Below are 14,469 nucleotides of genomic sequence, written 5' to 3' on the forward strand. Positions count from 1 at the left end.
ACAGAACATAGGCTTGTTCGACTTCATACAGCGCCGCAAGAACCGACTGCCGTATGACGTCAAAGTACCGCGAGAATGATTCAAGAAATCATATCTCGTCTTGCTCTCGCGATACTTTGACCTCGATTCTTGCGGCGCTGCATGAAGTCGAACAAGCCTCACGTGAAGCGGTTTACCCGATGCCACGCCCCTCAATCCTGCCGCTGCAGCGGTGATGAGGACAGCATGAAATTTTCCTCAATCATCACTGACATTCCCAAACTCTGAAGAACAGTACGGATCTGAGATCAGGTGAGTTGAAGAGCTTTATAACTCACTAAAATAGTAGCATGGGTTGTTCATTACTTTATCTGTAAGAAGAACGTATAGGGTTATTAGACATCACAAATATAAGGATATATATTTGGTGTTTTGTATTTTAAGTTAATGTCTTATTTAGACACTGAAATGTGGTGCCAACAGTTTTGCAATATGGAAACGCTTTTAAAACATTTTGAATATTTAATCCTAGGATGCACCTTGCGAAGTTTATAGATTGACTTCATCTCTACATAACATCACAACATAAATCTCATTAATTCTCACGATTTCTTAAGACTTGCATATCAAAACTGTATGAAATGTTTAGTTTACATTTTGCAATACAGTGTATTATATTATTTTCCTGTTTTATATAGTGCTAATGATCCCTTTTGCTCTTAAGTTTTGAATGTTGGACAGTAGTAGGACGTTCTTTCAATTCCAGTTTATTTCTATAGTGCTTTTCACAATTGCTGAAGTGTCCCAAAGCAACTTAAAAACAGAAAAAGCACAAAAAGAATCAGAGGACAACAAAAGTAGCAAAGTACAGCAGCTAAGATTTAACTGCAGTGATCGGTGTATTGATGTAACGCAGTGGTTCTTAAACTGGGGGCCCTGAGACGGTGCCAGGGGGCCCCAAGTTTAATGATATTTTATTAAATAAATTCATTTATCATACATTTTGTGTATTTAAACCTTAGTAAAATAAGTATACTAAACAAAAGCACTACATTGTATGATTTAATATGGTTTGTTTAATTCAAATGTTTAGTTTTGTAGTGATTTATGTGATACATTTATTTTATTTTTTATTTTATTTTTTTGGGGGGGCACAAAATAATGCAATGTACACAAGAGGGGGGGGGGCATGCCAAAAAAGTCTAAGAACCACTGATGTAACATATAGAAGAAAGTTAAGTTAATGTCAGCTGTCTCCCAAGGTGTGGAAAAAACTTTTAGGAGAAAATCTTTGTGGGATAAAAGTCTTAGGTAGAGAAAAGCTCTTGAGAGAGTGCCAGACCTAGCCAATCATATATAATATATAATAATACTGAATTATACAATTTAATAGGAATAAACAATGTTAATTAAACATTTAAGGAAGTGGTTTGTTGTCACTGGGCAGACTTTGGCAATCCTAGAAAATATACTTTATATTAAATACTGTACAATAAATTTAAATAAGAAAAAAATTAAAAGGAAGCGTTAGTGGTCGCTGGGCAGACATCAGCTGGGCATCATGATGATGGGAGGCAAGTAGATCAGTAGTGTGATGAGCATCACGGCAGCTGAAACTGGGTTTACAGTATTAGTGGCCGATCACACCAAACATGTTTTTAATAGGTTAAAAATGCTAGGCAGACCCCACAGCCTTCATTTGACTGACTTCAGAAAAGAGCAGTCAGTGCGCTGTATTTTTTTATATTGCTAGGCAACCACTTAGACAGCTCTCCTGTCAATCAAATATTAAAGCATCAGTGCTCTTTAAACTTTGGTTTGCTGTTAACTGTCATATTAGCAGAAACTTTAAAAAGAGGGCACTTGCTTTGATCTTGATCAAGGGTGAAAGGTGCACAAACACACAGGAGACAGTGAGTGAGTGCAGTGAGTGCAACTGTAAACTTCTGTCACCACACCAGAAGGCCCGCCTCTCCCCGTATTTGATTGGACAAGAGATACTGCATCATGAAATGCAGCAGGGAACAGAGATTACAGTCTTAACCGAGGCGTTCACTTTCAAGGGAACCAAACGCTGTGTCATTAAATAACACTTTGAAAACAAAATTCCCACTATCCCATAAAGATTGTGTCTGTCCTGTTTTGAAGGTGTTATGCACAGGTCAGGACATAAGAACCTAGTTTTCAGGATGAGAAGTCCAAACTGTAGTATCTCATAAACTTATGCGTAGACTATTTTTGGGCCAAAAACTGCTCCACCACCTCAGGGTGGAGTCTCAATCCCTTAGGGCTGATCAGCCTCTGCCTCGACAGTATGTCTGCTCTCACGTTCTGGTTGGGGGGCGCACGCCGAAAAGTTTGCGAACCACTGGTCCATGGCAACAAAGTAGAGTGAAATGTGAACCAGACCAAACACAGGACACAGACAGGGATTGTGACAGATGCATAGAATTTTAGAAAATAGAAAAAAAAAACATTTTAGAAGAAATTTGGATTTGAGAAAATTTTGAGACCTAGGAAAACACATATAAAGGTAATATAAAGATATTTTTTTCTTGTTTAGTGCCACCTAGTGGAAACAAAATTTCCTGCAAGGACATAGACCAAACAGATCCTAAATAATAGACTCTCAAACAAAAAACTTTAACTAAAAAAATCGAGGTAACTTAAAGGGCACCTATTATACAAAATTCACTTTTACAAGATGTTTTTACATAAATGTGGGTTGCCAGTGTGTGAACACAACCAACATACAATGAAAAAATCTATTCACCTCTTCTTTTTAAATCCCCATTAAACCAAAGCAGTCTCATTAGACATGCTGTTTTGATTCTCTTAGCAATGTGATGTCACACTGCTAAAGCCATAGTTTCTGCCCTTAGTTAGTTGGACGTTGTCTGCTGTCTTTCTGTGATTCTCTGCTAAAAATCAGACCTATTTTAACCAACGCATCTGTTTTGGTAAGGGAGCGAAGAGCAATATCTCATCTGCATTTAAAGGTACACACACAACACAGTGCTGTCAGGGCTCTGCCACGAGAGTTTGGTTTTATATTTATGTTTTATTGTGATGGCAGAGTTCTGACAGTCTCTTGTTTAATGTGGAGGCCATGCCTTGTTTATTGTGGCATGTGCCTCTGGTGTCTTGTCTTTAGTCCCCGCCCCCTTGTTCTCCCTGTTAATTATTCATTATTGGTTCATCCCGTGCACCTGTGTTACCCTCGTTAAGTTTCCCTATTTAATCTCCTCTTGTCTCTTGTCTTGTGCTGGATCATTGTGTTAATTCATGTCATGTCAAGCAGTCATTTAGTTTAATTCAGTTGTGTTGCCCCCTCGTGGGTTTTTGTTTTCAGTTTTCATGTTAATAAATGTTATATGTTCACTCCCCGATATTGTCTGCGCTTGGGTTCTCTGTTCCTTGTCCCCAGTTCCTGACAAGTGCATTCTTGCTCCCACCCAAATAGGGACACTTTGGACATGCTATAAAAAATTATCTGTGGGAAATTGTTAGCTGAAACTTCATAGACACATTGTGGACATACCTCAGAATTATATTAATTATTGTAAAAATGTGCATAATATGTGCCCTTTAATGCTGCGTCACAGTAGTAATGTTATAGGAATGCCTCTGCATGACCACATCTGATGCGCTCTGTAAAATCAGTCCAATAGGGAGAAAGTATGTCATAGGTGGGACGATGTAGGAACCAGGAAGTATAAAAGGTCATACGAACAGCACTGAAAAAATGATTCATTCAATTTACTTAATTTTTTTAAGGTAAGTGGTTGCAATCAATTTATTGAAGCTTTAAACAAAAAAAATTTAGAAAGGCCAAACAAAACAAAAAACGTTTAAATGTAGCTTAAATAAATTGATTGCAACCACAAAAATTGAGTAAATTGAATGAATAATTTTTTTCAGTGAGCGTAGTATAAGCTCCCGTGCCTTTAACTCTTTCCCTGCCATTGACGAGTTATCTCAAAATGTGGTCTTTTTGAAAATATATAATGTTAGGATGAAACATTTTTTCCCCGTTTTGTTGGTTTGTTTAAAAGCAGAGGGCCTGTTCTTTCATTTGATATATTGTATGTTTTATATTATATTTATAGAAGAACATTTTCATGGAAGCCATTTTGGGAAACTTTTGTGAAAATCACAAAAAAATGCTGACGGGCAACTTTTTTAAAAGGGCGGGGAATAAGTTAACTCAGGAAGCACTAAAATAATTGTTGTTTGTCTAAATATAGATAGTGAGGGAAAAAATCATCTAGTCATTTAAAGTATGTATTCCTCCATCCGCGCTTCATTACAGGCAAGGAGACACCCCATTTTTGTATTTTGTTTGGGAGAAGAGCATGCAAGTCAGCTCACGAGAGGGCTGACTGTGCGCATTTTGAGGCTGTCGGTTTGAACTCTGTTCCCTCTGTTTCTTCTGCCATATATGCTTCAGTTGTCCAGCTCTGAGGAGGTTTGATGTGCTGCTGATCACTGAGTGTTGCTTGTTTGAGACAGGTTCTGCCTCATTTTCCTCCTTACCCACAACAGTCAAATAAATTAATGAGTTTTCCTTCTTCGTTTGGGAAGCCAGTGCTTTGGTTTTTTTTTTGCTGGGAGTAAGAGCCCATTATTTCAGTTATCCAGCTTTGAGGAGTTGGAAATCATGAGTTTGATTTTGGGAAAGAGGTCTCCTAGACACGGTGGCAGTATTTCATAGCAATGGTAATGCCCCAATTTACCGGTGCAGTGGTTAACAAATGTGTGTGTTGGTGTGTACTCGTGCATGCAATTATTTTTTTATTTTTCACAGGATGTGTGCAGTGTGGCTGGTTTATCCTCTCTGCTCACAGATTTTGTGAATTGGATCTGGCATCTACTCCAGGTTCAAGGGTTCTCTCGTCTTATTCTCTAGTCGAAGCCCTGTCCCAAATGGCGAACTTCATGTGGACTTTCGGTCTCGTGGCCTTAAATTGCGCATTCTCGCTTAGTCTACGAGTCCGTAGGGTGTCCCATCTGTCATTTTTACGCTTTGATGTGTGCTCATCAGCGCCTCCTTTGCCCCCTTGATGCACCGCAGCAGACTCACGCACTTGACCAACCCAGAAGTCCTTGCAAAAGGGCAATCAGACCAATCACACGACGGAAGGGAGGAGTTCACACTGACGGGCAACTCACTACCTATTTCCAGTGGGATGCTCGAGTCTGTCCCAAAATACAACTCCGGTGCACCCACGTGGACTCGCATCTAGGGTCCCTAAAGTCTGGATTACGTGATGTCATCAAAGTGTGGACTCTGAGGAGGACCACAAGTCCTGAGTGTGCCATTTGGGCCAGGGCCAATGTCTTAGTTGACACACACACAGGAATTTGGAATTATGGTGTAGTGGGTATTTTAATCTCATGGAGTCACTACGACTCGACGTTGTGTTACGTCCAAAGCGAACGTCTCGGGTTTACGTCTGTAACCCTTGTTCCCTGAGAAGGGAATGAGACGCTGCAGGTCCGGGCCATACTACCTAAGTCCTTGTGGAACTTGCTTTGGCCTATTCAAAGTTAATACTGTGCTTTTCACACCTATGATGTACTATCTCCCTATTGGACTGATTTACCATTGTGCTTCAGAGGTGGTCACGCACTCGTTCCATATTGCTTAGCATTAATGCAAAATTGTATAGATGTAATTATAGAAATACATTTGAATATGATTATTACAGTTATATGTAAAAATTAGGGCTGTCAAAAGATTAATCGCGATTAATTGCATCCAAAATAAAAGTTTGTGTTTACATAAAATATGTGTGTGTACTGTGTGTAAATATTATGAATATATAAATATACACAAATTCATGTATATATTTAACAAATATTTGCATTTATATACTGTATATACATTTATATAATTTATATTATATAGAAATATAAATATTTTATATAGAAATATAACAATTTTTTCACACAATGATTGTGTGTCTATTTATATATTCATAATATTAACACACAGTACACACACACATGTTATGTAAACACAAACTTTTATTTTGGATGTGATTAATCGCGATTAATCTTTTGACAGCCCTAGTAAAAATATAATGTGAACATTATAAATAATGCGTAAAGTATATGTTTAATGCAAACTGCAGGGGTTATAGTTGATGGGGAGCCAGTAAAATGCAGAATGCAACTGTGATGTAAAGACACTGTCACACTGAATAAACTGCTTGTTTTGATTTACTTAGAACAGTCATGAAGTCTGGAATATACATGATATTAGTAGTCGTTTCCTGTGTTGTTTCTCAAGAAGCAGAAGAACCGATATCCTATACGGCAAGTGTATTTATGTGCAATTTAAATAAACCAATTATTTTAGCGCATGTCTGTTTGATGATCATGTAAGGCAAATTATTTTTATATATTGTTGTTGTGCCTCAGCAGTGCTCTGAAGGCTATGAATATGATCCCATTAAAGAGGTATGCAAAGGTAATGCAATAATAATATTGCTAACATCCTCCCCCCGCCCTCTCTAGATTTATGTCTCTACCAGTATTTTATTTGGCACCTTGATCTGTTTTTTTGTATCTCTTCATGTTTATGAGCAGATATTGATGAGTGTTCCACTGTCACTGATGCCTGCAAAGGGGGCATGAAGTGCATAAACCATTATGGTGGATACCTTTGCCTCCCTCAAAATGCCCAGATCTTTGTCAGTAATGGGGATGAGTCTTTACCCCAAACACCACTGAACCCACCAAACCCTCAGGCACCCCAGTTGAAGTACAGAGGTGGAGGTGCAGCCAGAACCACACGCTGCTCGCCTGGTTTCACTCTGGATGAGGAAAACTTCTGTCAAGGTTAGAGCCATTTCAGGTCTCATAATCAGGTGAATCCTGTCCTAAAATCAGCCCTTAAAGAGTAACTAAACCCTAAACAAACTTTTTTTAGTTAATGATCTGTAAGAATGGGGCTTTATTAGTGCTGTTCATTGATTTTAGTAAGTTTTTTGACATTTGGATATAAAGTGTTTCAATACTACAATATATGGGTGTAAAAACGTCTGAGTGCTGCCCTCTTCAGGTTGAACGGTGGCTACTGCAGTTGAATTTTCCTATTGGATGTTGCGTCCAAAAAATAACTTGTGACGTAAGCCGGTTCAAGCTCACCACGCCCTTGTTACAATCTCAACACACACTTAGTTCGTCCCCTCTATCTCCGTTGGGATCTGCCCACTTTTCTTGCATTTTTCAAATATTGCAAGTGGGTGGAGTCAGGCTCTGACCAGGGGTTTAGTTACGCTTTAAACAACAATGTAGTGGTTTGCATGAAAGATAATTTGCACCAATAAAAATATTCTGTGTAGTTAGAAGCTTGCTGTTGTAGTGATTTTGACATGGGCACAAATTAATTTAGTGATTTTCACATGGGCAACCTTTGGTTAGTATGCCATTCACAGGACACTGAAAGTTTCACCTCAACTGTGTGTGTGTGTGTGTGTGTGTGCGTGCGTGCGTGCGTGCGTGTGTGTGTGTGTGTCAGATGACCCCTCCTTCCTCTGCTTCGGGGCACCAGCTAAAGAATTTCACTTTAACAATAAGAATTATCTAAATAAACCATTCAACAAATAAGAAAATATGTAAATTAGAGGGAGTTTGTCATCTTAATTATCTGAAGGATTTTGTGAGATTCTGACGAGCTTGTAGAACCCTTTAACTGTATTATCAACACAAGGAAGACACAGTGGGAATACAATGGAATTTATTTACAAAAGATAAACAAGAAACTAAAACACAACAAAATGATACTAAAATACTAAAGAATAGAAAAAGATAGAAACTAAAATGCAAAGAATAGAAAATTGAAGTGACTTTGTTGAATTTATGGCAGAATGTTTTCTGTTTCTGATCAAATAAAAACCTTATTTCTAATAACCCAAAATAATTAAATAATTATCTAATAAACGTTAAAGAAATCAGTTATGCAATATTGAAAATCATAGATGGTAACAGTTACTGATAGAATACACCAATGCCATGGTTTCAGGAAAGATTTGGTTGTGTTATATTTACGTTCTGTGCGGTCGATTGAGCTGTCCGGTGGTGGCCCATCGGCCACATGTCAGGCGTTTCTGTGCTGCAATGGGGAAAGAGTCAGGTTCAGTTTAACAGCCTTGAACACAAAGTGCTGTGAAAATGCTGATCTCCGGGAAGCACAGAGAATAGAATAAAATAAAATAGAATATACTTTATTCTAAGAGGATTCTAGCGATCTGGAACACGCAGACACGATCCTGTAGTCGGTGCCGAAGGTCCTTAACAAATCTGAAACACGCAGATGAAGGTCCCTTAAAGTGTAGGTTTGCTTTTCTGAGCTTCACCTTGTTGCAGACGTAGGTTATTGGCCTTCTGGACATAAGTCTCGAAATGTGGTGTGATCCGCTCAGTCTCTGGACGTACAGGCCAGAGACTCAGAACTTATGGTCAATCTGGTTCAGTCTCTGTTGTTGAACTCAGAACGAGGAGCTGTAAAATCTCAAAGAGAGAATCAGAAACTTGGTTGGTTTTTCGATGATCTCTTATTGTTTCTCTCAGCTGGAGACAAGAAGTTGGGTGCTCTGTTTCCGTCTCTTAGCACATGGCAGAAGCTTCAGAACGATGGGTTTGTCATGTTGCAATCTCTAGCACGCACCCGGAAACTCAGAACTTGAAGTACTCTGCTAATGTCTCTCTTTTCAGGGTGAGACTCAGAGTCGGGGTACTCTGTTTAACTCTCTAGCATGCAGGCAGGAGACTCAGAACATGTGTGTACTCTTTTAATGTCTCTTTTTCGGGGTGAGACTCAGAGGGAGGAATATCTGTAAAAAAGGTACTTTTATAACTTAAGATAAGGAGGAGTTTGCATTTTGAGGATTTCCTGATGCAGAACCGTGATTGGCTTTGGATGTCAGAGGAAGTCCACAGAATGTAGCCCACCTACTGTAGTTCCACTGTATAGCATAAAGTACAGAGTTTAACTTTGTCTTTAGAATTTCATCTATGCATTTTCCACTTACCAAACCCTTTCTGAAATACCATTAGCATTATCCTGAATGTAAAAAGTATAAACATGACAGAAAATGTTACCACATCATACATACATGCATTCATTCATTCGTTAATCACTGTGATTATTTGAACAGTTTCATAATATAAAGATGTAATCCAGAATGCTAGTGTTTTTAAACGAGTATGAAGTCAATAGGTGATGGATTTAAGTCATTTGGTTGTGGAAGGATTTTGAAGATTTGTACTTTGGTAAGCCAATATTTTGAAAAATGCTTTTCCTTAAGGAATGTTTATGATCATCCTGCCTTCATGAGATGGTGAAGTGGGTTCGAAAGAATGCTAAGCAGAAATGGTGTGGGCCAATCCAAATGTCCTCTTCTTCTCCGCTTTGGCACGGAGGTCGGCCCTAAAAGATGTCCAAGCAGCCTTATCTGATTGACTGGACAGTGGACACTTTAGGTTAACACACCAAAATCCACTCCAAATGTAGCAATTGGGAAGGGGTCTGGAATGTTCTTATATTATAAGTTATTATTATACAACCCCAAATCAGAAAAAGTTGGGACACTGTAGAAATTGTGAGTAAAAAAGGAATGGAATAATTCAAAAATCTCATAAACTTATATTTTATTTACAATAGAATATATGAACATATCAAATACAGAAAGTGAGACATTTTGAAATGTCATGCCAAATATTGGCTCATTTTGGATTTCATGAGAGCTACACATTCCAAAAAAAAAGTTGGGACAGGTAGCATTAAGAGGCCAGAAAATTTAAATGTACACATAAGGAAAAGCTTAAGGACTAATTTGCAACTTATAAGGTCAACTGGCAACATGATTGGGTATAAAAAAGCCTCTCAGAATGGCAGTGTCTGTCAGAAAACAAGATGGGCAGAGAATCACCAATTCCCCCAATGCTGCGGCGAAAAATAGATTTCTGAGTTTCTCAGAGAAAAATTTCAAAGAGTTTGGAGTTATCATCATCTACGGTGCATAATATCATCCAAAGATTCAGAGAATCTGAAACAATCTCTGTGCGTAAGGGTCAAGGCTGGAAAACCATACTGGATACCCGTGATCTTCGGGCCCTTAGACGGCACTGCATCACATACAGGAATGCTACTGTAATGGAAATCACAACATGGGCTGGATTACAGAAAACATTGTCGGTGAACACAATCCACCGTGCCATTTGCCATTGCCAGCTAAAACTCTATAGGTCAAAAAAGAAGCCATATCTAAACATGATCCAGAAGCACAGGCGTTTTCTCTGGGCCAAGGCTCATTTAAAATGGACTTTGGCAAAGTGGAAAACTGTTCTGTGGTCAGACAAATCAAAATTTGAAGGTCTTTTTGGAAAACTGGGACGCCATTTCATCCGGACTAAAGAGGACAATGACAACCCAAGTTGTTATTAGCGCTGATTTCAGAAACCTGCATCTCTGATGGTTTGGGGTTGCATGAGTGTGTGTGGCATGGGCAGCTTACACATCTGGAAAGGCACCATCAATGCTGAAAGGTTTATCCAAGTTTAAGATACATATGATCCAATTCAGAAGTCGTCTCTTTCAGGGAAGACCTTGCATTTTCCAACATGACAATGCCAGACCACATACAACATCAATTACAACATCAAGACTTCGTAGAAGAAGGATCTGAGTACTGAAATGGCCAGCCTGCAGTCCAGATCTTTTACCCATAGAAAACATTTGGCGCATAATAAAGAGGAAGATGCGACAAAGAAGACCCAAGACAGTTGAGCAACTAGAAGCCTGTTTTAGGCAAGAATGGGACAACATTCCCATTCCTAAACATTGGTCCTCCTCCAGCTGTTCCTTATATGTACATTTAAATTTTCTGGCCTCGTATTGCTACCTGGCCCAACTTTTTTGGAATGTGTAAAAAAAGCTCTCATGAAATCCAAAATGAGCCAATATTTGGCATGACATTTCAAAATGTCTCACTTTCTACATTTGATATGTTATCTATATTCTATTGTAAATAAAATATAAGTTTATGAGATTTTTAAATTATTCCATTCCTTTTTTACTCACAATTTCTACAGTGTCCCAACTTTTTCTGATTTGGGGATGTACTTCAGAGGTGCCAACTAATGACAACTACAGCTGTAGCACTGATCATCCAGGAGCAATGGGAATAATATGAAATGCATTTCTTTATATATCCATAATCTAATTCTGCCCAAGTTATTTCTACCGAATTTCATTGTCAGAATGTACACATGAGCTGTGTGTTTCCTTTGGCCTAAACGTCGATGAATTTTGTTCATCCTAAGGTTTTGTACATGTTTAATTTGCTTCCTTGTAATTTGCTTGTGATTGCTGAAATTTGGCACCTTGTGTGTTGTTGGCCCACCATCAGGGTGAACAGAAAAAGTGCCCAATGTTGCTTGAATTAACTCATTTTTTGTCTACACCCTGAGTGTTCTGGTAGAAAGGCTTAAAGGCCAGGGGGATTGTTTTTAGGGGTAAAAAAACACTTGGCCACAGTTCCGCTTGGAAACCCCAAAAAGTCTGATAGGTTCATGTCTAAAGGTGATAGACATGAACTCAGATCGTTGGATTTAGAGTCCAGAGTGCTAACCATTACAACCTGGAACCACACTTTGCCTTGCCCCTGACACACTGGGTCATGGGAAAAGGACAATCTGACATGGACTGTTAGGTAAATCGTAGTGAGTCTGCAAAATCTTAGGAACTGGCCCACAATGCCGAAACCTGGGACTGAACCAGGGAACCTAATATCTTCAGGCTAACGTGCTCCCAACTGAGCTAATTCAGCCACAACTGCTCACCTTGCAGAAATCTCTAAGAAAATCACAGCACCATAGCAGTCAGCAAGAGAAGGGAGAGGAATGCACTTGGCCGTACAGGGATTGAATCCGCGACCACTGCATTATTAGCACCACGCTCTAACCGGCCATAGATTGGCAAGTGGAACTGCACATGTCTCTTCCAAGACTGACATGAATGTTCCATAATGTAGCGGCATCAAGAGGCAAACCTATAGATGGGCTTGTCTGGGGTTTGAACCGGGGACCACTCACACCCAAGCTGGAATCATACCCCTAGACCAAACAAGCCATGCCATGTCGTTGAGAAACATGTAACCACAACAAGGTCACCAGCTTCCTCAGGCAGTTCCTGTTGGGTCCTGCTCTTCTGTTTAGCCACAATGAGCCAACCTGCCCTAGTGTCAGGCTGATGTCAAAATAAACAAGGATATTGGTTCATATTAATTGCTTGAAATCCCAGACCTGAACCCAGTGGAACACCTTTGTTACAACTTACAGGCTTTGAGCAATATTCCTGACTTGTTCACAGGGTCACAGTCATTTTAGCACAGAAAATTTCATTTCCAAAACTGTTGCAACATAGACGGAAACAAAATTCTTTGACATGGTCTGTAGTATAGCGTTAATATGTGTTTTGATTGAAAAAACTGGAATAGATAAACATGTTAATTTATCCTTAACGCCGTTTCAGCATCTATGGCTACATTCATGGTGGGAACTGGTCATTGGCAAGGTCAGAAATGGAGGTTAGGTGAATTGGAGATTTCAAATTACCCTTTGTGTGTGTGTATACCGGTAGATCAAGGTGTGTATAGTTTTTGGACTGTGGAAGGAAACCAAATAACGCAGTGCCCAGAGTAATTGACAAGGGGACCTTCTTGCTGTGAAACAACAATGCTCTGTTTGGGATGGCCACTGTGTTGCCCCAAATACTTTGTGTATGTTGTAACGTCAAGTAACATCTAAGAAGCCATGTCTTTATCACATTTTCCAAGTGTTGATTTTAGATTGTGAGAAAATTCTGATTAATCATCCGTAAACTAAATTGGACACCCTGCATCACTAGCCTCTTTCTATATTTAAGTCTCATAGCTCCAGGCACTGCAGGGTACCTACCCAGGCCCAGTGGCCAGGATGGTGTGCGTTTCCTGGCCAGGAGGTAGTAGGACGAATAGCCTGGTTCATTTTTCAGGTTGAGTCCATTGTGTTGCTTGAAACCAACTCATCTTTTGGACTCATTCTGTTGTATTAAAATATCTAGTATTTTTTCCTTTTGTTGAAATTATTGTTTTCTATTTATTGTACAAATAAAACACAATAAGGAACTGGGGAAGAGGGTACTGGACCTTGAAAGTGATGTTATTGAGGGACACTTAATGCACAGGATTTTTACATTTATTTTTTTCCATTTGGCAGATGCTTTCATCTGAAGCGAATTACAGTGCAATCAACTTTGATCAGTATATACATCCCCTGGAATTAAACCCTTGACCTTGGCATTATAAGTGCCATACTCTACCATGTTTTACAGGAGACAATAGTTATTGATAACACATACAAATGTCTGATAAATGTGAGGTGAAAACAAAGATCAATTGAAGTGGTAAATACTGTGGTGACAACAGCTTCTGGTGTGAAGTCTTGTGGTCTACAGGTTTTTATATTGGTATGTATTCTGATCAGTCTGTGATTCTGTGTGTGTGTTTGGACAGATGTAGATGAATGTTTCATGGGTCAACACAGCTGCAGCACAGATCAGATCTGCTTTAACACCAGAGGATCCTACACCTGTCAGTGTCCTCCTGGATACCAGAAACATGAAGAACATTGTGTGGGTGAGTTTACTCATTTCAATCTAGTTGTTCAAAGCAAAGCTTATAATAAGTGTCATGCTCATGCAATTAGTTAATGGATTAATGTCTTTTCTTGTGAATGCTTTTGTTTCATGTTAATCCGAAACTCGTAGAACAGACATTTTTATAGTTGTATGTCATTTTTATAATGAAATCAGCTGGTCTGAATAAAGTGAGATTGACACCAACACTAGTAAATTGTAATGAATAAAAACAAATACACTGTATGTTATTGTAACATATTGTAACGTAAAAAAGTTGCACATATATTCTCCTATCCTTTAAAGGAAAACTACACGGTTTTTCAATATTTTACTATGTTCTTAACTTAGACTAAATAATACACCCATGCCTTTTTTCAATGCGTGCACTTCATCTTTGTACAGCGCGTCGTGAATGTGTTAGCATTTAGTCTATCCCATTCATTCCTATGGCTCCAAACAGGGATGAAATAAAATGTGGCAAGTTTTTAAGCGGATAAAAAAGAGAACTATATTGTATGGAGGAAGAGCACTAGTTTGTAGCACTTTGACCTCTGGCGCAGTAGTCTAGCAGAGTAGACACTGGCTGTTTCTCAATTCCAAGAACGCAAAGAACGGACTTCCATCCTCGTCGAGATCGAACTTGCCAGGCGACCTCGGAAGAACAAACTCAGAAGGTCGCGAGAACAAAGAACGCACTTATGAGAATTGAGATGTGTGCGATCTTCTCGTTGGTCACCTGACCTCCACCATTGTTTTGCCGCAGTGGCTTCTGGGACGTGAAGCGATTTCAGCGCGCAAGT

General features: G+C 39.1%; 1 protein-coding gene across 11 annotated transcripts in view; it reads left to right on the top strand.

Moving 5' to 3' along the window:
- Positions 1-208: 208 nt before the first annotated feature.
- efemp1 (EGF containing fibulin extracellular matrix protein 1) overlaps positions 209-14,469 on the top strand; it is a 19,427-nt gene continuing 5,166 nt past the window's right edge. For 2 of the 11 annotated variants that reach the window (XR_012335551.1, XM_065249770.2), the window contains exons 1-5: positions 209-291; positions 6,213-6,300; positions 6,406-6,454; positions 6,574-6,825; positions 13,545-13,667. Coding sequence is in view for 10 of the 11 variants with exons in the window: in XM_065249770.2 (XP_065105842.1) it covers positions 6,220-6,300; positions 6,406-6,454; positions 6,574-6,825; positions 13,545-13,667 (505 nt within the window). In the remaining variant the exon portion in view is untranslated. Of the gene's footprint in view, positions 292-2,628; positions 2,979-6,212; positions 6,301-6,405; positions 6,455-6,573; positions 6,826-13,544; positions 13,668-14,469 lie in introns of those variants that run through there. The other 9 variants (XM_065249807.2, XM_065249835.2, XM_065249778.2 and 6 more) reach the window with 9 other exon arrangements.

This window comes from Paramisgurnus dabryanus, chromosome 20 (assembly GCF_030506205.2).
Source record: "Paramisgurnus dabryanus chromosome 20, PD_genome_1.1, whole genome shotgun sequence".
In the NCBI taxonomy this organism is placed as follows: Eukaryota; Metazoa; Chordata; class Actinopteri; order Cypriniformes; family Cobitidae; genus Paramisgurnus; species Paramisgurnus dabryanus.